The sequence below is a fragment of the Triturus cristatus genome, chromosome 5_2, assembly GCF_964204655.1.
Source record: "Triturus cristatus chromosome 5_2, aTriCri1.1, whole genome shotgun sequence".
Classification (NCBI taxonomy): Eukaryota; Metazoa; Chordata; class Amphibia; order Caudata; family Salamandridae; genus Triturus; species Triturus cristatus.
This window is the reverse complement of record NC_140588.1, coordinates 900503598-900528634: the sequence shown is the minus strand read 5'-3', so window position 1 is coordinate 900528634 and position 25037 is coordinate 900503598. Positions and strand designations below refer to the sequence as shown.

Genomic DNA, 25037 nt, shown 5'->3' with positions numbered 1-25037 from the left:
GAAGAGGGGGCATATCCCGCCACGTTTGCAGAACTGAAGTCTAGGCATAACCTAACAGACATTGATTTCTACAACTTTTTAAAATCAAAACGGCCCTATCCAAAATCAAACTATCGCCCGCAAAACTATCAATCTCCCAGTACATGGCAAACATCAATAGACTAGGACACCAGGTCTCACACCTCTACAAACTCCTACGCCCGAAATCCACCAAACTGAACGATAAGACAATTAACTATTGGTAAATCAACCCAAAAACACTCTTAATGAACAAGAACTGGCAACACTATGGTTCTCTGCCTCACGCAGCAAAATCTCCCCGGTGCTTTCACAAACAATTCTGGCTACTCCATAAGGCTTTCTGGACCCCCGCACGTTTAAATCATCCTTTTTAATACCTATTTGTCACCTCTAGGATTGAACCTAAACAGTACATGTGGAAAGGTGCATTGTATTTTAAAAGTTGGGCTGGCAATTTTAAGTATTACATGTCCTGGTAGTGAAAAACTCTTAAATGATTTTTTTTGTACTGTGAAGACTACCTCTCCCATAGGATAACATTAAGTTACCTTATTGCATTTAATAAGTGATAACGTTTGCTTGAGAACAGGTAGAAATACCATGTTTGGTGTCTCAAGAACTGTAATTTTAAATCCTTTTAATGGTAAAGTCGAATTTTAAGTCGCAAATCTGAATGACACTTTTAGAAATTTGGCATTTTCTTTAACTAAACTATTTGGTTCCTGCATTCTTGGTCGCATGTCTAGGTGTAGTTGGCCTTTGTTTATTCTTCCCAGATGAAGATACAAAGGGAGACTAGGGGGGTCATTAGTTTAGCGGCGGATCGCCACCGCCTATATGGCGGTGGCGATCCGCCCGCTAAAAATCACCTCCCGCTGACAAATTCCCCCTGCCACATTACCATTGCGGGGGGACCCCGGCAGATGGGAAGACCATCCGCCGGTTTTCCGCCGGTAGGCAATCCGCCCGATTGCCTACTGGGCGTAAAAGAATTTCATATGGTGGCGGTGTCTGGTAGACATTGCCATCCATATCACAATGCATGCGGGGACCTGCCTTTCCGTGGCGGCAATGCCGACACGGAAAGGCAGGCGTTTTTTGACATTGGGGGCCCGTAGCGGACCCCCAGGTATTCTGGGGTGTGGGGGGTGCACATGGGGGGTACCTATGGTACCTCCCTGCATTTCAATGTACAATGTGGCAGGCACTGCGCGGTGCCTGTCACGTTGTGCATTGAAATGCACAACCTGCCTATGTGGCATTGCGGCGGGCGGTGCTTTCTGCACCGCCCGCCGCAATGTTGAAGATGCACCACGCGCCCGCCAGTGTGACGGGCGCATACAAATCGGGAGTGCGGGACTGCCGCACCCTCAGCGGCCGGTCCCGATTCCCAAGGGTATGGCGGGCGGACAAAGTCCGCGCGCCATACTAATGAGGCCCTATGGGTTGTCAAGATGGGCCATCTTGTCAGGATGAAAGGGGCGGAGCTGTCACCTATGACACTTGAACTTTGAAGGTGTTGCCACAGCACATTCGCAAAGGACTTCACACTAGTCTGTTGTCACTCCAGACATCCTGGGAACAGGGCATGGAGGAAGGAAAGTCCAGAACCATCTGGGGAGGGGCACATTCTAGAACTTTCTTCCACTCCAAAGCTGGCATGAAGTATGTTGTGCCCTATGACACAAGTTGACAGAGGTAGCCAGTAAGAGTTTGAAGACTTCTTTATTGTTTCCATGTAAATATGTATATCAGTCCACATTCCAGTTGCCAGCCCTTACTCCAGCCCCACCAGGAGCATCCTCCTTGCTGCTCAGCCCATCTCCAACTGTCACCACTCATCCACACAGGCACCCAGGCATTCCATTCATCACAGTCACACCAACATTCCGAAACCATCTCTCACTCTGGCTGAGCTGCTAAGAGAAAGCTAGGCCGGTGTAACATTCATACACATTATGAGGATATAAGAAAGTATAAATATTGGACGCTAATACACACTCTTGAGAACACTCCTGGACCTGTGGACACTACAGAAGGGCTGGCCCTCTGCTGGAGGCCTACCCTTCTGTATGAGAAGGAAGAATGGACCTGTTCCCTTAATTCCAGGCTACCTGCGTGACTAAGGGTCAATTGGCTGACCTCCTGTCTGAGCTAGAAGGACTCCACAAGCTCCAGAGGCCTCCCTGCAACTGGCCCTTCCTAGTCCTGCAACAGGACCTACCTCAGCCCTGCTGGTTTCTGCAAGAGTGAGTCCCTGATCCTCAAGAGGCACCTCCCCAGGTCCCGGGCCTTTGGTAGGCCTCAGAGTGCACTCCTCTGGACACACAGGAGAATTCCTGAAGTTTTTAGATCTTTGCGACTATGAATGGGACCGTTCGTGCCGAGACCTTTCTGCCTGCACCAACATCAATGGGAAGCTCTGGTGAATCCGGATCTTCGCTCTACAGGGACCGCCAGCGTCGACTGGCTATGCAAGGTATGCACATCGCGCTACAGCTTGGATAGCCGGTGATGACTGACAATGCAAAGCTCCTGCAATGACTGTCTGTGACGCACTACAGGATCTTCTGGCTACAATGACAACTGTCCGCGACTGCAGGACTGCTCTCTGCGCTACAGCAACGACCATCGTTGCGCTCTCCCTGCTACTTGCGGCCTCCTCCTCCTCCAACTAGACTATTCGTGACAGACTTTGAGAAGGTATCTCTTTTAGCAGAACTAACCTGGTCCCTGTATCTGGCCTAAACTTGTGATTTCCACCCGGGTCGCACGACCAGATAACTATAAATGACACTTTGTGCTTTTATGTGCTATACTTACCTTAAATGTTTGACATTACATACCTCTGGTTCTACTTCTTAGATTTTTGTTGTTTTGGTTGTCAAATTATTTATTTATTTTACTTAATTTTTCTAAATTGGGGTAGGGGTTTTGTTGTGCTTTCAGTTTACTGTTTGTGCAATGCATAAATACTTTACACATTGCCTCCAAGTCAAGTCTGAATGCTTTTGTGCCAAGCTCCCAGAGGGTTAAGCACATGTTAATTTAGTGACTTGTTGTGGTTCACCCTGATATGGATTGGGGTTGTTGCTTGAGAAAGGTACTCCCCCCTCCCTCAACTAAAAACCCAATTTATCCCAAAACATTTGGTAGCAAATAATGATCATAAGAGAGCACTGCTTGAAAAGCATTTGGGTAGAATTACTGATGAACACACAGTTAAGTACTTACAAGTGACTTAGTTCACGAGCTGTTCCTCTACTACAACCAATGGCATTTATTTTTTCGCCTTTGCTATTGCTCAGTCCTAACTTCAAGCAGTATGAGAACACTTTGTGAAGCGTTTAGTGGTAGCAGCTAAAGCTCTTGCTTGAGGTGCAACATATAGAACACTAGTAGTGTGTGGAAAGGAGTGTTGGCTATGGTTGTGGAAATTTAAGCTGTTTATGCCTGTGTTCAGCATAATGTTGAGCAGGTTGTAGTTAAACTCTGAACTATGTTTAGCTCTTGCATTATAGCTGCTAAAAAAAAATGAAAAACAAATTCATATCTTCTTAAAAGGTCTACATCAAAACTTGTTTATTAATTCTAGAAACGCTACTTCTACCAACTTAAAAAGCACAATCTTTTAAATCACAACATAAATCAATGGGAACCCCTGCTTAACCACTGATAACTATGGCACAAGTAGCAGGAAATTCCCCAGAGAAATGCATGGCTTTATGGATGCACGACTGTGCACTGTTCCTTTTTTTGACCCCATGGAGTCAAACGTCACTTCGGTGCTCTATCTTTTCTGAGGCCCATTAGTTCTTCCCTTTGTTGAGCATTCCTGTCAGCTCGCTTGCCTGGCACTTCACTCCTGTTTACTCCAGTTCTTCTGATTAGATTTTTGTTTTTTTGGTCTTGTCTTGTCTTAAATAATTAAAATTTGCTCCATTTTTCTAACCCAATGTGGAACCTTTTTGTGTGGTGTTTTCACTATTTTACTGTTTGGAGTGTTGCACAAATACTTTACACATTTCCTCTAAACTAAACCTGAAGCTACCAGAGGGTTGCAGGTTAATTTAGGGTTTGCTTGTGCCTTATCCTGACAGGGATTGTGGTTGCTGGTTGACCAGGGCTCACAGCCCAGTCAACCAACAACCCAATTTCTAACAGTGTATTTTTATATACATGTGATTTTAAGATTTTTTTAAATATGCGAGTGGATTAAAGCCATATATATTTTACTAATCATTTGTGGTATTCGATTATGTTGTGTTTATGATTGTGTATGAAAGTGTTTAATTTGAAGGAGGATCGATTGTATGTGGAGTGTTGATGATTTTATGTTTTAATATCTACTCGGGGGAATTGTTTGGGTATTTGGGTTACATAACTCTGTCGCCTTGGTTTGAGGGGTTACTCTCAATTTTTTCAAAACAGCTCAAGGTTATACCAATAGATAATATAGGTTGGAATCGACTGGTGGCGACTTCCGAGATCCCTTAAAGGGACACACTATGACAAGTTTTAGACAGGGTTGCAGTAGCAAATTCACCTTTTCTGCATGGTAAACCCAGATAGTTCACCTTTTTATTGACCTTATTTCTGCTGGTATTCGGGCTCTGTACTATTTGACACTGCTAATCACTGCCAAACGTGTGTGTGTGTTCTGGCCTTAAAAGGGTAGTGGTAAAATAGTTATCACTCTGTTTGGCTATTTAATTTCCCTATAAGTCTGTTGTAAATGGTGTCTAAATTAGACCTGTGGCATGGAAGGTAAATGTTGTGTGCTGCAGTGTGTTATTATACCACCCACATACCTCAATAAATATGTTTGCCATGAGGCCCACAGTGATGCATGGCAAGGGAAAGAGCATTTGGCATGTAGGAAAAGTTTATTGTTATTTATCCATAAATCACCCCTAAAATGCCCCTTGGAAGCCCACCGGGCAGGCTGGTAATAGATAAAACTAGGGTACACTACATATTATATGCAAACAAAAGGAGCGTATATGTCATATTTCACATTCATCAATCAACTTTGATGAATAAAGTTTCCAACATCGGAAGGAATTGGAAAAACAGTGACCCGTGGATTGATTCAGTTGTAATAATGTTCAATAATTGATTGATGAATGTGAAATATGACACATGCGCTCCTTTTGTTTGCATGTATTTTAAATTTACTGTGGTCTTAGAGCGGTAGACTACTAAGAGTTGAGCGTAGGAACTGGTTTGACAGGGTCAGAATTATTGAACTGGTGCACACAGAGCTTCATAACCTTTACCGCTGTGGGTAGTTGATTATTACACACTACATATTAGTTAGTGTTCTCTCACAGCAAAATAAAATACAAATACTACTTCACTGTGTAGATCTTGCTAGACTTCTCTCTAAACAGTCCTGTATAGGATTACATCTTTATTTCCAATCTCCGCTTGGAGAAGTGCTAGAAAACTTTTTCAATGTTATTTCCTACTTAATTTTTTTAATCTGAATTAATGGTGAATTCAGATGTTTGATGACTTAAGTGGAAGAGTAGCTTTGTAAAAATGTATTTAAGGTTGCAAGACCTAGAACGGGCTTAAAACCAGTTCTGCCACTGGTCACACCTTCAGAGTTGAAATACAAATTCTGGGGAGGAAAGTTAATTACTGTAGGTCATAAGACAACAGACTTCCCCTGAGCCCAGGAAAAGCAAACTGGTGTTAATTTCTGACCACTTAGCAGGGATTAGCCATCTGAGAGTGGACAGTGGCTGAACAAAGGCAGCTTTAGCAATACCTCTTTTGACTTGGAGATGGCAAGGAGGGCTCCTGTTCAATTCCAGGACCAACCTAGACAGCCAGACTCCAATCACAGTAGGGACTATGGCCAATTTTGTCCCTGTCAGATGGGCGAGGAGCTCACCTAAATAAGGGAATGGCTAAGGAGCCGCATGTCAGCCTTCCTGATTGCAACTGGGGTCTGCAATTTTGAAAGTGTCTCCTGGGTAGTTTTACAGTAAGGCAAAGAGGAAGTACTGCAAAAGGCGGTTGGGGGAATTACGAGAAAATAGTTATGATTTGGTAGTAAAATCTCTTCAATCACTAGCTAGTGCACACAATAAACCTGGCACGTCAACCACCACCTGCTCAGAGGATTCTTGGACCTGGGAGGACTCCATCTGATAAAGACCCTTCTGGAAGAAGACTCCTGCTGGATATAGAGTACACTCTAAAGGATTTGATGAACTCTTCAATTCTGTTGGCACCCAGGGACTGGAGCTACTCTCCATGGGTCAAGTGGTTGACTTCATGTTTGCCTTCACTAAAATAGAAAAAATCAGAACTATTCCCAACTACAAAAAGGCCCAGATGAATGCAGAGGATCTGGCTGGAGAGAGACCTGCTGCCTAGAACCCTGCCTGAGGAGCTAGGGGCTGCTGACCAGGAACCTTTCAAGAACTTTGAAAAAGTAGGAACTTGGTCTTTTTTTTTTTTTACCTCTGGTAGGCCAAGATAAGGTGCTCAGACTTACTTAGGAAGGTCACACCCAAGGCAGTCAAGTAACGATGTTCGCCCTGCTCGGAGCATTTTGCTTTTCTGAAAACTGGTTCAGCAGGATCTCACAGTGAAAGTTTCCAGCTTTGTGAAGCCCTGCACAGCTATGGTTTCCAGCCTTTCTCCTGTTGAAGGATTTCTGCCTCCAAAAAGTGACAAGGTCTGGAGGTAAATGTTTGGACATGAACAAGGTGGAAAAAGCTATCTGACCCAACAATTACTTTGCATCTAGAAAATCCAGGCTTGTCCCAGTTAGAGAATTTTTTTTTTGATAAGCAAATTTTTATGTTTATTGATTGACAAAATAAAGAACATACACCAGTCTTGCAGTCCAACACCACAAAAGTCCAGGACATAGAAAAGGAAAGCAGCACCACAAGATATACAGGCAATAACAAAAAGACAACAAAAAAAACACATAGGAGTATAAAGTTGGGCATTCCCTTCATGACTACTCCACCCCCCCCCCCAACCATTTACCCCAAACCCTACGGTATTTCCTAGGCCCAGTTAGAGAATTTGACACCAAAACAAACCTCTTCAGCAGGAACTCAACAGTTTCAAAGAATCCTCGTTGGCAACAGTCTTGGACACTTTCCCATAGTAAAAGCTTCAACCACAATGACCCACTTGAAGTCCTTAACTTCCCCACCATTGTGGCCGGCCTCAAATTGCAACTTGGTCTCAGCCAACAACGAACAGTACCTTTTTAATTAGAGCATTTTCCCCTAAAACATTTTTTTATTAAAATATCATATCTCCGGATCCCCTAACCCATTTTAATGCTCCTGGTGTCCTCTTACTCATCATGTTTTTTTCCTTCATTTTTCTAAATTGGTTTGGGAATTTGTGCTGTGTTCCTTTTTTTTTTTTAAATAACTTTATTTAAAGTTTTTACAGTCAGACAAGCAATACATGACATGCATTTCTAAATGTGCAGTTTAGTTTACAAGCAGTAGCAAAAAACAACTTTGTAGGTTACAACACGGTATCCACTGTTGATATGTCTTATGTGGATGCGGAGGGGCCTATTGCATAGCATCCCACTGCTCGTTGAGTGCCTATGCATCGCCATGGAACCATATGCGCCAAGCCTATTTATGCCAATCTAACGTCCCTTGTGGCTACCCTACTCCTGGTTATTTTGGCCTCCCCGTTTGCTCTCAATCGCTGATTGGTGTGCTAGGTATGCCTGATATGGCTCCCAGAAATTCTTGGGCCTTCAGCGGACTGGTATTAAAGCATTATAATTATCAGATTGTGTGGAGCAGTATGCTAGGTCGGAGTGCTGCTCTGATATTTTAGGTAGCGCCCCCCGCATCCAGGTCATAGTAACGCTACATTTTGCTAGTAATAGGCTAATTGCTGGAAGTTTGCGGGCCGACTTTGGTATATCCTTAGCGTAGCAGTGCTACTAGGGGGGTTTCCAGAATTTGTGTCTCTAACATTTCTGTTATTATGCGAATCACTTCCCTTCAGTATGCGTGAATGCACGGGCAAACCCACGCCAGGTGAGTGAATTCGGCCCCTCAACGCAGGCACCTATCATCGTCCCTGAGACCATATTTGTGCAAACAGGCTGGGGTGTAATAGACTCTATAGAGGTATTTATAATGAACCAACCTGTGTTTCCCATTCGGTGAAATGAATTTCGTATTTGCATAGCAGTGCGCCCAGTGTGCCTCTGTGATTTCAACTCCTAGCTCTTCTTGCCATTCCTTCTGTGTCCTGCTCAGGGCCTGAGTGTCCTGTCTCTTAGTGAGTGCATACAGTGCTGTGATGCCACTCTTCGGTGTGTTAGCCTGTAGGAGGTACGTTAATGTTCTCATTTCTTGCGGTTCGGACAAACCATCCCCTAGTTTGCCTTTCAGTGCCTGTCGCACCCTATGATAATGGTAAGCATCGAGTGTGGATATCTGAGGGTCATGCGCTAGTGCCTGAGCCCATGTTTTTACGGTGCCTTCTAGAAAGAAATCTCCCATCAGTACTATCTTAAGCTTGTGCAGCGTTTTTGTTACCGCCCTGTCTTCTCTGACCGGAGCCCAGTCGCACCATTCAATCGGTGGCTATGGGGAGTATATTAAAGTGAGTCATTGCGACATTGCCACTGTCTGCAATTGTGACCTTGTACAACCGGTCAGGTTTACCACTCCAATTCTACACCGGGGCCCATCTAGCAGTGTGTTTGGCAAAGCAATGGGGCTAACTTTTCCACTCCGGATATAAAGCTGTGGGAGACCCTGGGGTCCGTGTATCCATTAATGCGCATGTAGCAGCTGTGCAGCCATATAGTATCTTTCGAGGTCAGGAGTGTTTAAACCCCCTTCCGAATATGATCTCGTCAGTACCTCCCATTTAATTCGGGGCTGCTTCCTGGCCCAGGGGAGCCGTATCATTAGGGTGTGCAAACTGCCGAAGAATGATTTGGGTAACAGGATGGGAATGTTTATGAACAGGAAAAGAAACCGGGGGGAGTATGACCAATTTCATTAAAGCAATGCGACGTATGATTGACAAGGTAAGCCTAATACAGTTATCTGAATACTCCATTAATTTCTGTATTGCGCAGCTGTAGTTCTCGCGTATTACCACCTAGGGGTCAGTGTGGACCTGGATACCCAGATAATGTACTGGTTCCGTTGTCCATTCAATGGGATAATTAGTAACGGTGGGGGTGGCTGTGGACGTCAGCGGGAATATCATTCATTTATGCCAATTAATGTGTAAGCCTGAGTGCTGGCAAAATCTCTCAACCTCCCGTATCATTGGTTGTATGTTTAGATCCGGGTTGCGTATGTATAGCAGAGTATCGTCTGCATATGCTGCGATAATCACCTTGTATTGTGAGGATCTTGTGCCTCTATGCGTGTGATATTCCCGCATGGCACATGCAAGAGGCTCTGCCTCAAGAGCGTACAGTAGCGGAGACAGTGGGCTACCCTGTCTAGTGCCTCTAGGAATCACTATAGGTTGAGTGAACATCCAGTTGACTCTCATGCCAGCCGTTGGTTGGGCATAGAGGACCTCGACATGCTTCAGGAACACCTCACAGACCCCCACCCTCCTAAGGTAGGCATAGAAGAAACGCCACTCAATGGAATCAAAAGCCATTTGAATATCAATGAAAAGGGCTGCAGTGCTGACTTTTGGGTCGATGCGTTTAACCGTGTCAAAGAGGGTCCTCAGGTTGCAAGAAAGAGTGACCTGGAAGAAAACAAGTTTGTTCCTGACACACCAATTTAGGCAATAGGGGAGCCAACCTATTAGCCAGAATGTTAGCAAACATCTTGGCATCTGTGTTAAGCAGTGAGAGCGGCCTGTAGGATGAGCATTGATCTGGTTATTTCCCCGGCTTCAGTAGTGTGATCAGAGTGGCTTTGCGCATCGTGGGTGGCATTATGCCATCTTGGCCCATTTCCTCAAAGAGGTTTATTCGTGCTGTGTTCTTTACTTGAACATTGTTGGTACTGCTTGAACTCAATATCATGTTATCGTTCCAAGACTACTAGTGCTCTGATATAAAAGTCCAAAATCACATTTGTCTTTGAATTGTAAAAATACTTTTATTGTGCAATACATTAATCTTTATCAAAGAATGTTGGAAGTAATATCCATATATTTGACAAATAACAAGATTATGCATAAACCAGGTTTACTAAGAGCAAATAAAGTAGCTTCTTTGCACATGTGGATCATGAATTTAAGAAACGGGAACTTCTCCGGCCCCGTCCCCTTAGCCGGTTTATCGCCCCGGTACCGGGCACTGAGTCCACCTAGTCCCTGTCCTGACCTTTTCCCCCCCCTTGATACTCCTATGGATTGGTAGGGTCCCCCTTCTAGGGGAGCACATGTTGCTGTTTCCGATTGTGGGTTGCCTTGTGGATTTGTTTTTTGTTGTTATTTATATCAAAAGAAACCGTTATATGGGTTCCGGATGGTGTGGCTATCAACGCTGCTAACTCCTGTGCATTTCCCTTTGCCGCAGCATGTGCGCTATTGTTTGTACCATATGCTCCTTCTGTCTGCTAGCGGCCGGCCTGAAGGTTGTAGGCCCATCTGTGTATATTTTTTTAATTTTGTAATAAACGGTTTCAAAAAAAAAAAAAAAAAAAGAAACAGGAACTTAAGTGCTTGTGTTCAGAGATCAAGAAAGGGCAAATACTAGCAATGCAGATATTATCCTCTCTAAGTTATGCAGAAAACTCAACACAAACCATCTGGACTAACGAGGGCTTGGGTAAAACGAAGAAATGTGTTCCTTTTACTGCATCATAGGAGATCAGTGAAGTATAGTAAGATCTTACACAACCTTTCTGGATATATTTATCTGTTGTTTAGCCCTTCTGATATTCTAGATTCCATTGATGAGATATGGTCCTTGGATAGGTCCTTGCTGACATGTTAAAAGATTTGAAGAATCCTCCATTATCCTACACCCCTTTTAATCTCAATTGACTTTTGAGACAATTGCTAATACAATCGAGTTGGGACACGCCACAAGGCTTCCCCCCCCCCCCCATTTCTGCCCTTATTAATACCTTAATGGTGTCCAGCTCTCTAGCATGTAGCCTATACAAGACAGAAGGAGGGGTTTCTTAAACGACTGTGTGATGAGACTGCACTGCAACATGTTTTTGTTGAAAGAGTGGACTGTGGTAGATGCAATAGGCAACTAAAGACAGAGCTGTGGACTTGACCACCTAGATGATTGCCATAAAAGACAACATACCTGTGTAGGAATACCTGCAATAATTGTTCTGCTACCACTCACAGAATTGGATTAAGTGTTGATGAATCTAAATTAGAGTGCTGTGTGTCCAAGCCCATTGATGAGAATGTTACCTTTTTGTTTTAAAACTAGATAGCTGATGTCACTCCAGCCATCTCTCCATTTTCCCATCCATACATCCAAATAACTGTATTTTGTGTTTTCCTCCATCAGTAGGTTGCCAGTGCATTACTTACTGACTCTGCCTAATCTTTGTCCAAGGACCACCATATTAGATGTTGATGCATTGACAATTCGCCCATAAAGCCCTGAAGAGGTCCCAATATCTTCAGGATGAAACTCGTCGGCTGTGTTCATCACTTACCTCATAATGGAGAAATACAAACTGCACTTTAAATGCAAACAAGCATCCTTGTATTTGATCGACTGCACAGTTGTTTTGAAACATATATGGAATTCTAACTTTCCTCTTTTTTTGACATATAGAGAGTTTCTTCATTGTTCACGGAGTGCCTCTCCCACATCTGTGTATACTGTGTATACTAAGTCCCATTCTTTGTTGGGACTTGAACATTTTTCAGTGATGAGTCTCCAAAGTTCCATGGCGCCAGTAGGAACAATACATGCTTCAGGTATCCTGCATTTGGTTCCACCGTGGCTGCTATATTTTCAGTGATGTCAGTGGCGTCCCGCTCTAGGAGGATTTTTGTTCTCAAAAAAGTGACAAAGTCCCATTCTGGGTTGCGACTTAAAAAAAAAAAAAAAAGGTTAATGTTTTCCTCAAAGAAATTTACAAAGTCCCTTTTTGAAATGGGATTTCTTTTTTGAACTTTTTGACTTCCAGAATTTCACTGAGACCAACCCACTTTAGGTGCCCAACCCGGTGTCTTTCGCGGTTGGTCTGAAATCATGCCTCGGTCCCAGTCTACAGCTTCCATAGACTATCATTGGTGCTCACTGCTTTTTAGTCCTATTTTTACTTACAACTTTAAATATTTATATTTCCAGTTCCCCTAATTGGATTTTTTTAAACTCTTTTTATTGAGCAGAATAACAAATAGCACAGCTATGCAAATCAGACACAACATATGATTGATTATTCAGGTAGATTATTCTCAGCATATTGTTACAGCATAGATTCAACACTCAAGCACCTCTCCCTCAATGTGTAATGGGCCAAGTAATCGTTCTACACTACGTTGCAATTCCACAGTAGGAGACAAGTATATCTCACCTAATATAAGTATTCCTGGCAGTCCATTTCAATCCTATTTTTTTGGGCATCCTCTGTGTTTGAACACATCCTTTTCAGCGATCATAGCTCTATCCATATCGGCAACCCAGTCTCTGACAGTTGGTGTTTCACCCACACCCCATTTTTGTGCAATGTTTTATTTAGCTAAGGCCCATCCCAGTGAAACCCACGCTTTCTCAGTCTGGGTGAGGTCTGTGGCATCCCATATGTTTAAGAGGCATGGTTTTGGGGTGATCGTCAGTTTCCCCCCTCCCCCGCCCAGTGCTCCCGAATTGATCTGTGATTTTATTCCAGTATGCTTGGGCAACTGGGCACTCCCAGATAGTGTGAAAGTTCACTCCTGACCACAGTGTCTGAGGCAATAGGGATCTGGTCTTTTACCCATTTTGACTAGGACTCCCGCGGCCAAGTAGGTGTGATGCAGGACTTTTAGTTGGACTAGCCACAGTCTCATAAGGATAGCAACCTCACTTGGGGAAGCTAAGGCATCTCGCCAGTCCTCTTCCTATAACTCGCCCAGGTCTACCTCCCAGCACTGCTGCAGGCGCATTGGGAGATCAGGGCGGTTGTTAATCAACTTTTTATACGTTAGAGATATGGCTTTCTTGACCATGGGGTCAAGTATCAGTCTATCTTTCAGCGGAGAAACCTCAGGAAGTGGACCACCCCCTGGTATTGCTGATTTGAGTGTGTGGCTAATTTGCAAATATCTGAATGTTTCGGTTGATGCAAGGTCATAATCTTTTGGCAAATCTGCGAATGTGACCAAACCCCTAGAGTTCCACATGTCCCCCACTATTGAAATCCCAATCGAGTCCCATTTATCAAACCCGGGACTCATTCTCAGTCGGCCCAACTGCTCGGGTTCCCAGAGAGGAGTTGCGCATGTGATTTTGTTGTGCCAGCCCAATTTTTTATTAACCACATGCCAGGTTTTGATTTTTGTGCCAGTAATGCCCAGTTTCTTGGGGTTCATGTATAACTTCCTCTAATATCCACCTTGTCCCATAAGCCACTAATACGTGTGGAAATTCAGGTCTCTCTGGTCTCCATGTGCCCAGCGATTGATGGCCACGAATTGGGACGCTGAATATTATGACCTAAGGTCTGGCAATGCCATTCCCCTGCGTACCAACCCACCATTGGTTTCTGCAGGGCTATATGTGGTGCCCGTCCGTCCCACACCAGGGTACGCACTGCGCAGTCAATATTAGCAAAGTGGGCATTAGGGATTCTGTATAGAGTATTTTGTAACACATAAAGGAAACGAGGTAACGCCAACATCTTGTAAAGGGTCGCTCTTCCCAGGAGTGTCAAAGGGAGAGAACGCCAATGTGTAACATCCGCTCTAAATCGCCTCAAGGATCCAAGTAAGTTTGCCTCTTGAAAACAATTAAGGTCCAGCGTAATTTAGATGCCTAAATAACGGAAGCCCTCTGAGGCCACTGGGATGTCATATTCCCTAGGTATACATGGTTGCGGGCCCTGCAGTAAGTATAATTGCAACTTAGACCAATTTATTGTATACCCTGAATGATCACCAAATATACGGAAAGTATGAAGGACACGATGGAGAGTGGTTGTTGGAGAGGCCATATATAACAATATGTCATCCGCATTTAGCGAAACTCTGTCTTCGTGGTCCTCGGTCCAGTTGAGTCCCCATATGAGAGGATCTCCCCTCACCCATACCGCCAAGGGTTCTAGCACTAGGGCAAATATTATGGGCCACAGGGGGCACCCCTGCTGTGTTACCCTTCCCAACTGAAACTGTCTAGATGTGTGTTTATAGACTACCACTTGAGCAATTGGGCTAGAGTAGAGTAGTTTGATTCACTTTATGAAATTGGGTCCAAAACACATTCTCTCAAGGACCGCAAACATATAATCCCACTCAATGGTGTTGAAGGCCATTTTGGCATCCAGGGACAGTAGGGCCGCCTCTTCTCCAATCGTGTGTTGTCTCCCAGTACCCCATGTAGGCGTCTCGGATTCAGGGTGGTGTTACGGCCAGGCATGAAGCCAGATTGGTCTGGGTGTATCAACTCTGTGATCAGTGGAATGAGTCTATTGGCGAATATCTTAGCTAGTATCTTAGCTTCCTCCGTGAGAAGAGAGATGAGGCTATATCCCCTGCAGCCGTTGGCTAGTTTGCCCAGATTATGTATAACCACAATCGTAGCTAACCGGATCTCCGCCGGTAGCAGCCCTTTCTCGCAGCTTTCTGTATACATCTAGTGAAGATAAGGGGCTTACCTAGAAGCCGTTGACTTGAAAAGCTCAATTGGGAGCCCGTTGGGTCCCATAGCTTTACCCGACCTTATGTCACTTATGGCGTGTTCGATTTCTTCTTCTGCAAGATCCTCTTCAAGGAAGTGTCTTTGCTCTGTCATTAAGAATTTAAATTTGATAGTAGAGAGGAGTTTCTGCGCTGCGTGCGGGGGGACCGTCACCGACGAGGTATATACTGAGTCAAAGGAAGTAGCAAATTTTTCAGCAATTTTGCAAGGATTAGTAATTTCCTCTCCTGCGGGTCCCTGCAATTGGTGCACCCACCTCGATGCTTGTTCTTTCCTTTCCAGCCAGGACAATAGCTTGCCCGTTCTCTCCCCGTGTTCATAGATCTTGTGGTAGATTGCCCTTTGCTTTACTCCAGCCACTTCCGTCACGAGTTGTTTATAGTCTAAGGTCTTAACCGCCAATAATTGTTGTGCCATAAGATCAGGGGACTGTGCCAAGCCTTTCTCCCCGTTCAGGATTTCTATTTCAAGTTGGTTGATGCGCTTCGGTAATTCCTTCCAATGACCTACCATCAAGGTGGGAGCTCTGCTCTTAATGACTGCCCCAAATGCGCCCCACAGGATTTGAGCTGAGAATACAGAGCCGTCGTTTTCTTTAAAGTATAATTCGGTGTCTTTGAGTTTTGCCTTGATATGGGGTATTTTAAGTGCCCGTGGGTTGATAGCTAGGGTCGTACATCTAGGTTGAGGACTCACCGTCATTTTAGTCAGAAAAGAGGAATGATTTTTGTTGTTTTTGGTATCATTTTGTTTATTATATTTTACTCTATTGTTCTAATTTTGTTTGGGATTTTTATTGCTCAGCTGTGACTGTATTATTGTTTTGGTACTGCATAAATATTTTACACATTGGCCTAGGTTCAGCCTGGCAAGCTAGTGACATTATTCCTTGTGGTGGGCAATCACGTAGCTCAAACAATAAATCCACTTTCTTATAATTCAGAACTTTCATAGGAGAAATTTATGACTAGCTTTTTAATCTTAGGGAACCAGCTTTGACAGGCTCAGAAAAGGGTTAATGATAACCTAAATTGGGAATGTGTTGGTAACAAAAGTTGAATTCCTCTGTTGTGACAACAGGAATTGAGCGTGGTCCTCGTCTCTCTCCAGAGACCCAAGTAAAGCAACAAGATTATTGGTCATTTTACCTGCCTTTCTGGATCTCCATAGATCCGGGAGAGGTAGGAGAAGGTGGGCAGCCCTGTGCATAACCTCTTTGTGCAGACAATCATACAGGGCTGAATTTTCGGTGTCTGTGCAGCCTGCAATCATATATGATATTTGCACTCTGCAGAGAAGATGCTACTCTCTCTTCATATTCTGTTCAGATTCTGGTCGGATTCAGGAGAGAAGGTCATCCCTATTGTCTGTAGGCATGCAATAACGCATTAAGCCCATGGATAAAGGAAGGATAGATGTTCTTCATTTAAAGATCTCATCAGTTTCCCAAATCTCAGAGTTTGTATGGGATAAGACCCGAAGAGATGAGGTGCTTTTATTGCTGGCAACAGTGAGATTCTACACAACAATATGGATGCTTTAAATTAGCGAATAGGTAAACTCCACCAAAGCCATCCCACCTCATTGGGGAGTCTCAGGCTGGGCCATCTCAGCAAGCAGAACCCTCTTATTATGCAGTGAATTGTTACCTCTTTTTGGTGCCTTCTTAACCAGAACTATTTGAGGGAACAGGTCACTCTTGGATTTGGATGATGCCGGAGTGTGTGTAGTATTGCTGCAAAAATGTCACCTTGTCTCGGTATCAAAGAACACTTTCAATTAAATTTGCATCTTCTATTTGTGGCCTATGCTTTTCCTAGCCCAGTAGAGTTGTATTTAAGGTGCTTCATTGTCAATATAACAATTGTAATTTGTGGTGTCGCCTAACACCAGATCAAACAGACCACCATTGGATACCAGCATGTGTCATGTCTCGAATCGACACCTATAACATCCTTTATCTTGTTCTAATCAAAGTCATCTTAAGAAAATTGCAAAGAATTCAAAATGTCCCTGAGTGGAAAGTAACCTGACTAAGGAAATGATCTAATATCTTTCGAGCAAAAGGTCTCCTACACTGGCTGCCAAGTTTAAACAGAGTACATTTTAAGACTCCATGTCTTGTATATAGAGTGTTCTACCTCATGAAGAAATCTGCCCTGCAAGAACGTTTGTATCGTTATAACATCTGCAGAAATGTAAGGTTCCCATTCATAGTTTTCTCTTTCTGTACCCCGGTTAAGGTATCTAATAGGTGGGCGATCAATTGCCTTCATTGGCTCGCAATTCTGGAATGACGCCTCCTAAATATCAAATCCATCCAGTTGTGCTTCTATTTCTGGTAAGCGATCCAAACCTATTCTGTTAAAGCTATTCCCTGCTTTGGTTTTTTCAGCGGTTTTATGTTTCTTTAACTCTTTCCTCTCTTTTGTTGAGGTTGCTACCTCGGCAGGTTTTACATTTTATTGGCCTTGCCAGTGTTTTTATATGGAGTTCAGCAAAAAAGGTGGCACACCTTCTTGGTGTACTTCAAGACCCAAGATGCCCTTCTAGCTAGGCATGCCTTTCTAGCTAGGTATGTGCTGTGTACGATTAGCATGGAACTGTACAGAATAGATTTCCATGGTTCATCGGCTGTTGCTCCCTAGCTATGTTTGCGCTATACATATACCTATATTCACTGAAAAAACCATAGGTTTCACACACGTTATAGTTACGAATTAGCATTTGAAAAACCTTGCAAATTCACTTAAAAAACCATAGGTTTCACACATGTTATAGTTAGCTGGACATTTCACTCGCAAAAAACCAATGAAATTCCCCCGTTATAGTTAGTGCAGGAAACTATAACTCACGCGACCGCAATCCTCTGCTGATGACGTCAGATATTACATCACTGTATTTAGACACCTATTTACCCATGTCTTCTTCCATTAATCTTTAGCTATACATATATTACAAATATTTATTTTTCATAAAGACACATATGTCATCAGTGATGTAATATCTGACGTCATCAGTAGAGGATTGCGGTCGCGTGAGTTATAGTTGCCTGCATTAACTATAACGGGGACATTTCATTGGTTTTTTACGAGTGAAATGTCCAACTAACTATAACGTGTGAAACCTATGGTTTTATAAGTGAATTTGCAAGGTTTTTTAAATGCTAATTCGTAACTATAACGTGTGTGAAACCTATGTTTTTTTCAGTGAATTTGTACGTTTTTTTAAATGCTAAGTTATGTATTTATTATTTATTTATTTTTTCAGGGTTTTCACCGTGCGCGCGCTTTGGGCGCTCGGTGCGCTTCGCGCACCAAGCACCCGCGGTTCGCAGTGCATGCCGTGCGTGCTGTGCACGCGCGGTGCGCGCACCTCGCGATTTAAAAAAAATATATATAATTTTTTTTTCTCCCTTGGTGGTCCTTCTGTGACCCCCTGACCAAGGCTAGGGGGTCAGGAACTGTCCACTCTGCCCCTTTTTCACATTCTCCACCTTTTTTTTTCACCCCCTCAGACTGCGAGAGACAAAATGGCGGCCGACACTTCCTGGTTTCGACCGATTCGAATGTTTACTGACATCTAACAACCAATCAGAATTGCGCTCGCGCACGGCAGGGTGCGCGCACCGTGCACGCACGGTGCGCGCGTATAGATATTGATATGCTTTTAAATGCTATTTTCTCAGGAAATACTGAACAGATTTACACCAGACCTGCAAAAAGCACTTCCTTGACCTTATGGCTACCTCTCTGCCAAATTTCACGTAATTCTGTTCAGCCGTTCGGGCTGTAGCTGCGACTAAAGGTCCTATGGAAAAATGCATGGGGAAAACGTGTTTTGGGACCCCCTTTTTTCTCGGCCCCCGCTTGACGAATCACCCCGAGACTTTCAGGGTAAGAGCTGAACGGAGCGCCCCAATAGTTTTGAAAATTTCGCGAGGATTCGTCAACCGGCGCCAAAGTTATTCAAAATAGAATTTTCAGATTTCCTATGGAAACTCGGTCCTAACTATAACTATCTACTGGCGACCGCCAGTAGATAATATACACATATATTGTAAGCCTAAAAGGGCCTTGGCTGAAAGAGTGCTCCTGCATCTCATTGGCGGACGTTTGTTACTGCCCAGGGTACATACACCCCAGCTGAGCTCAGAATCTGTTCGACAAGATGACTTGAATGCAAGGTGGATATATCAAAGTTTACTCGAGCGTAAGTGAAAGACTCTGTGACAGGAAGCGGCCAGTCATTCGGAGCTTCCTGACAATTGCCCTCTATGAAAGCCTCCACGCTTTGACCCTCTTAACCTGGCGAGTGACTGAGGGTCTGATTACAGGTCACTGGAATCAGTTCAGCCGTTCCGGGGGCTTAGGGTGAGTCTAAGATGAGTTCCGCCACACTACATCCAGCGACCGGGATTTTTTCCTAATGTCCACACCCGGGGCACTGACTGTAGCTGCCCTGGACACCAGCCGCGCGCGTTGCGTCATCCAGTTCCGTGCGCTGCGTCATCCATTTCCGCGCGCTGCCCGCAACGTGCCACAGACAGCAGCCCACAGAAGCACGCGGCACGGGGTTCTGCCAACAACAAACACAGACGCACAAGATTCATTTCTTTTACTCTTCGGAGGAGTAACTGAACAACCAATCAGTAGCCTGGATTTTGTTTGAGGCGTGCTATTTGCATGAACACTGCTGTTTTTAAAAAAATAAGTTATAATTATACATCTAAGTGGGCGTTTCATTCCTGCTGGAGCACAGCGTTCCTGGAGCATCTCTGCAAACCTTTCCAGCATGTTTGTTTTCGGCAGAAGAAGAAAGCGACAGCTCTGAGAAAGGAACTGAAGCGCGCGGCCTTCCTCCTCGACCCTTTAAATGGTCTGTCTGCTCGCGCTCCGTGTCACTTTATATTTGCATAATATTACTCTTGAATGTATTATTTCCGATATGCATTGAATCAAGAACCTGGCCTTTCTTCCAGTATTGGAGTCGGAAAGAGGGGCACGGTGGATCCGAATCGCTGCATATGGGACGGTAAGCTTGCATTAAAAGCAGGAACATTGTTTCCACTTTTTCGATAAATGTTTTGAGCTGTGGGCAGCTACATGGGGCTGTGAAGCATGTTGTGTTTCTGTTCGTAGGGGCCAATTGACTGTTTTCAATACATTATACTATTTTTTTTAAAATTAATTTCGACGTTGCGCTCCTAAATTCTTCACGCATTTTCCCTCCATGTGGTGTCTGTATTTGAAATTAAATGTAACTGATGATTACAAAGGTTGTATAATAAAGATAACTTTAGAGTCGCTACTCTTAGCATTGAAATGCCTCCTTGGTGCTGCATCTGCCCTCTTTTCCCGCGCGAACAAAAATCAAATAAAATAAGGGTTCGAGTGACTCCTCATATAAAGAATACACTGAAGGAGCCAACGCAATGCAACAAATAGTTATTGGTTTATTTTGTTTAATTTCAACTCTGAAAGCGCGTAAAATATTTTGTCGACTTTTCAGTTTTGTTTAAAGAGGTTTACGTTAAAAATTATTGCTCTTATATCCTAGCAGGCCCGGCTCCAGGTTTTAAGGTGGGAGTATCAGGCAAGTGACACTACTGAGGTTCCATCTGTGTTAAGCATTCAGGGAGAATTCCTCTTCTTTACTACCTCCACCTGACCTCTGACCCTGCAGCGCACTCCCTTACAGGCTTGATTATCCACCTTTCTACCACCCCTCTCCAGTGCATCTTATCTCACAGCTGACCTTGGTCACCAGCCCCATATCAGCCACCATCCGGTTCCACTTTCATTATTCCCAGTAAAAAACATTAGTAAAATTCACCTTCAAACTTGAAACATTGAATATAGCAGTAAATGTAATTAGTATGCACTTTAAAGTATCGTCCACAGTTGTCCTAATCACACGACTGTTAATTAAATAAACGAAAAAAGAAAGTCCATGACAGGGTCGGCTTTAATGCCGGTGCTAGTCTTTTTTGGCGCCCCACCAGTGACCACTTTCTCTGTAGAAACCTTTACTACCACCCTCCAACAGTGCCTTTCATCTCTCCATAGCCCCTTTCCCTCATGACCTCCTCCTCAGACACCCTCACTATCACCCTCCAACCGCATCTCTCCATAGCTCCACCCACCCCATGACCTCCTCCTCTGATTCCCTCACTGCCATCCTCCACTAGTGCCCCTCGTTTCTCCGTAGCCCTCCCACCCCATGACCTCCTTCTCGGATTCTCTCGCTGCCACCCTCCACTAGTGCCCCTCATTCTCCGTAGCTCCCCCCACCCCATGACCTCCTACTCTGGCTTCCCTCCCTGCCACCCTCCACTAGTGTCCCTCATCTCTCTGTAGTTCTGCCCCCCACCCCATGACCTCCTCCTTGGCTTCCCTCACTGCCCCCCTACACCAGTGCCCCTCATCGCTCCATAGACCCTCCCCCATGACCTCCTCAGATTCCCTCACTGCCACCCTCCATTAGTGCCCCTCATCTCTCTGTAGTTCCTACCCATGACCTCCTCCTCCGATTCCCTCACATCCACCCTCCACTGGTGCCCCTCATTCCTGCGTAGCTCCACCCCCACCCCATGACGTCCTCCTTGGATTCCCTCACTGCCACCCTCCACTAGTGCGCCTCATCTCTCTGAAGTTCCCCCCCTACCCCATGACCTCCTCCTCGGTTTCCCTTTCTACCACCCTCCACTAGTGCCCCTCATCTCTCCGTAGCTCCACCCCATGACGACCTCCTCGGCTTCCCTCACTGCCACCCTCCACTAGTGCCCCTCATCTCTCTGTAGTCTTCCCCCCCCCCCATGAACTCCACCTCTGCTTCCCTCACTTCCACCCTCAACCAGTGCCCCTCATCTCTCTGTTGCCCCTCTCTCATATGCATTTAATTTGTTGTCCAGCGCTACTCCTATCAGTGTAGGGTGTTACAATACTTTACATTGCACACATTATACAGGGACAGTAAATCAGTCTACGGGGAATGTCACATACATAAGCCAATGAGTATTACAAGGTGTAGAAATCACGTCATCCATACTGGTGGGCAATATATTTTATGGGGGTTTGTTCTTAAGCAGCACAAACTCGGGATTTAAAGAGTACTCCAGTGGTTGGGGGTTGGCTTATCTGATAAAAATGTATAACTGCCCAAACAAACTCTTTTTAGCAACATTAGAACAATAAAAGACTGGAGAAGTTCTAACTATTTCACAACACAAAAAAGCAAAGTTTGTATCCGGCTCTTTGATGACAGTTCATAGGTCACTGTCCTATGTTGGCATAGTAACGTCTGAACTGCAAGTAACACAAGGATCTCTATGACAAAGGCCGTAACCCACTGAGCTATCCACATAAAATTCCGTTTATCTGCATTTAAAAACTACCAACAGACAAACTCAACAGCAAGATCATAAATCACCAGTTATCTGAACATGTTTTATTGTTGTTGTGCATCGGTGGCAGATTCACTGCCCGGGCCAAGGCTCATGTTTGGGTGGGTCTGGCCCACCCGCTAGAACCGGGCCTGTATCCTAGCTAGAGATCTTAAGCTCTACAGAGGTGTAAAACATTTTGAAAGTGCCTCCATGCTATGGACGTCCCTTCTGTGCAAGTGTGTCTGTCCCTCAGTGTGCATGGTTTGCCTCCCTTGGTGTGCAGGGTCATCTGTCCCTCAGTGTGCATGGTTAGTCGGTCCCTCAGTGTGCACCGTTGGTCAGTCCCTCAGTGTGCACCGTTGGTCAGTCCCTCAGTGTGCACCGTTGGTAAGTCCCTCAGTGTGCATGGTTCGTCTGTCCCTCAGTGTCAACGGTTCGTCTGTCCCTCAGTGTGCATGGTTAATCTGTGCACGGTTTATCTGTCACTAAGTGTGCATGGTTTGTCTGACCCTCAGTGTGCATGGTTTGTCTGACCCTCAGTGTGCATGGTTTGTCTGACCCTCAGTGTGCATAGTTCGTATGATGTCCCTCAGTGAGCAGGGTTTTATGTTCTTCGGTGTGCAGGGTTCGTAAGTCCCTCAGTGTGTATGGTTAGTCTGTTCCTCATATTGTGCACTATTAATCTGTCCCTCAGTGTGCAGGTTCATCTGTCCCTCAAGGTGCACGGTTCATCTGTCCCTCAAGGTGCACGGTTCATCTGTCCCTCAAGGTGCACGGTTCGTCTGTCCCTCACTGTGCACGGTTCATCTGTCCTGCAGTGTGCATGGTTTGTCTGTCCCGAAGTGTGCACTGTTTGTCTCTCAGTGTGCATGGTTTGTCTGCTCCTCAGTGTGCAGGGTTCTTCTGCCCCTCAGTATGCAAGGTTCGCCTGCCCCTCGGTATGCAGGGTTCGCCTGCCCCTCGGTGTGCAGAGTTTGTCTGTCCCTCGGTGTGCAGAGTTCGTCTGTCCCTCGGTGTGCAGGGTTCGTCTGTCCCTCGGTGTGCAGGGTTCGTCTGTCCCTCGGTCGGTGTGCAGGGTTCGTCTGTCCCTCGGTCGGTGTGCAGGGTTCGTCTGTCCCTCGGTGTGCAGGGTTCGTCTGTCCCTCGGTGTGCAGGGTTCGTCTGTCCCTCGGTGTGCAGGGTTCGTCATGGGAGGGCGGCCCTATTTGTGCTCTGTTGCTCCATTGATGTCGATTGCTCAAATGCCCTGATGATATCACAGGGTCGACCAGTTGTCCTATTGTTAGCCGCTTCACAGCCATAGGTTGATCCCAGTGAAGCATGTGCCACTTAAAAATATGAAAATTACTACAGAAGTTCAGCTGATGCTACATTGTAGTGAGATTTGAAATTGCTTAATTGAGAATTAAAGGGGCCATGGTTCTTTAATCCAGTGACTCATCACAAAAGAAAAAAACAAGCAAAAGGCATTCTACAATGTTGATTGTTTGATGTAAAAAAAAAAAAAAGGGAAAAAAGTATACAAAATGTGATGGATGAAATTATTACATTCGTCTCAGCCACTGGTAATCATTTGGGGCCACATCCTAATTATTCATTATTTTGCACACCATGCCACCTCAGTTTGAAACCAGCCATATGCAAATCAGTCTTGATCCTGCTGCAAGGGGAACAGTCCAGCCCGAACAACCAGGCCAGGTCTTCCTTGAACTGGAACACAAGCAACCCAGGACCGGTTTCACCCTAATTAGGGCTCATCAGTGACACAGTGCGCACATTATCCACGTCTAGGCCTACCTGTCCCTTTTAGGGTGACACACTAAAGTATACAAAATAGTGATGCATGGAGTGCTAGAATTAATTTCACCCACTGGTAATCACTTGGGGGTCGCATCCTAATCTATCGTTATATTGCACGCCATGCCACCTCAGTTTAGTCCAAGCCATATGCAAATCAGTCATGACCCTGATGTAATGGGAACCGTACAAACCGATCTGCCAGGCCGGGTCTTCTCTGAACTGCAACACAAGCAACCCAGGACCAGTTTCGCCCTAGTTGGGCTCATTAGTCAAGAATAGGTTGGTGCTTTCGAAAGTTATGTATTTCTTAATACGCAGGTTGTAACACGTGCAAACCTTTTTTTTTTTATGGGTTTCCATTAGAATGACAGATTCTATAAGAACCCTATACTGGCTCCTAAGCAGCCTCAAGAATTGCCAGTTAACCAATTGCACAGATTTTCATTTCTGTCAGGTAGCGGGCACCCTAGTGATAAGAATGTAACGCAAGCCCTGCATTCCCTACGGTGTAGGAGTACCCCAACCTTTCAGGGGCACCCTGACCCTTCAGGGGTCCGCATTTAGCCAAGGGCAATGAATACATATGAGATATGGAAGACTAAGGGGCCCCTCTTCACATTCTGCAGGGGGTCCCCTCGATTTGCGTTACGCCACTGCCTAGCGAGAAGGCTTGTTTCTTCTTCGGCAGCTTATTCCTGCTCTCATTTTACACAAGGATCCCCTTCTTTGCAATCTTCAGGAATGGTTGCTTTTTCAACAAAAAAGTATGGGAACTGCTTTGATCAAATTAAAAAAGCTAGGAAATGTTGTTCCCCTGTTCCCCTGTTCGCCTTTTACTTCGACCTATGTGTGCAGGAGAGTGATGTCACTGCATGCCCTTCCCTTGCTAGTTGTGCTCATTTTGTGACTGGGTGTGGCACTATGGCACAGTGATTGCGTCGTCTGTGGCAATAAGCTCTGAATGAACAATACAAGTGCCTCCCTCGGCACTTCAAAATCTTGTAAGTGCAT

General features: G+C 44.8%; 1 protein-coding gene across 4 annotated transcripts in view; it reads left to right on the top strand.

The window, feature by feature from the left end:
- The window catches only part of KIAA1210 (KIAA1210 ortholog), a 545154-nt gene that overhangs the window by 122941 nt on the left and 397176 nt on the right, over window positions 1-25037 (top strand). The window contains exons 1-2 of one of the 4 annotated variants that reach the window (XM_085608046.1): window positions 19654-19717; window positions 19821-19873. The exons of 2 other annotated variants lie outside the window; for them this stretch is intronic. In XM_085608046.1, the coding sequence (XP_085464172.1) occupies window positions 19715-19717; window positions 19821-19873 (56 nt within the window). In that variant the 5' untranslated portion in view covers window positions 19654-19714. Of the gene's footprint in view, window positions 1-19588; window positions 19874-25037 lie in introns of those variants that run through there. One more of the 4 variants, XM_085608050.1, reaches the window with a different exon arrangement.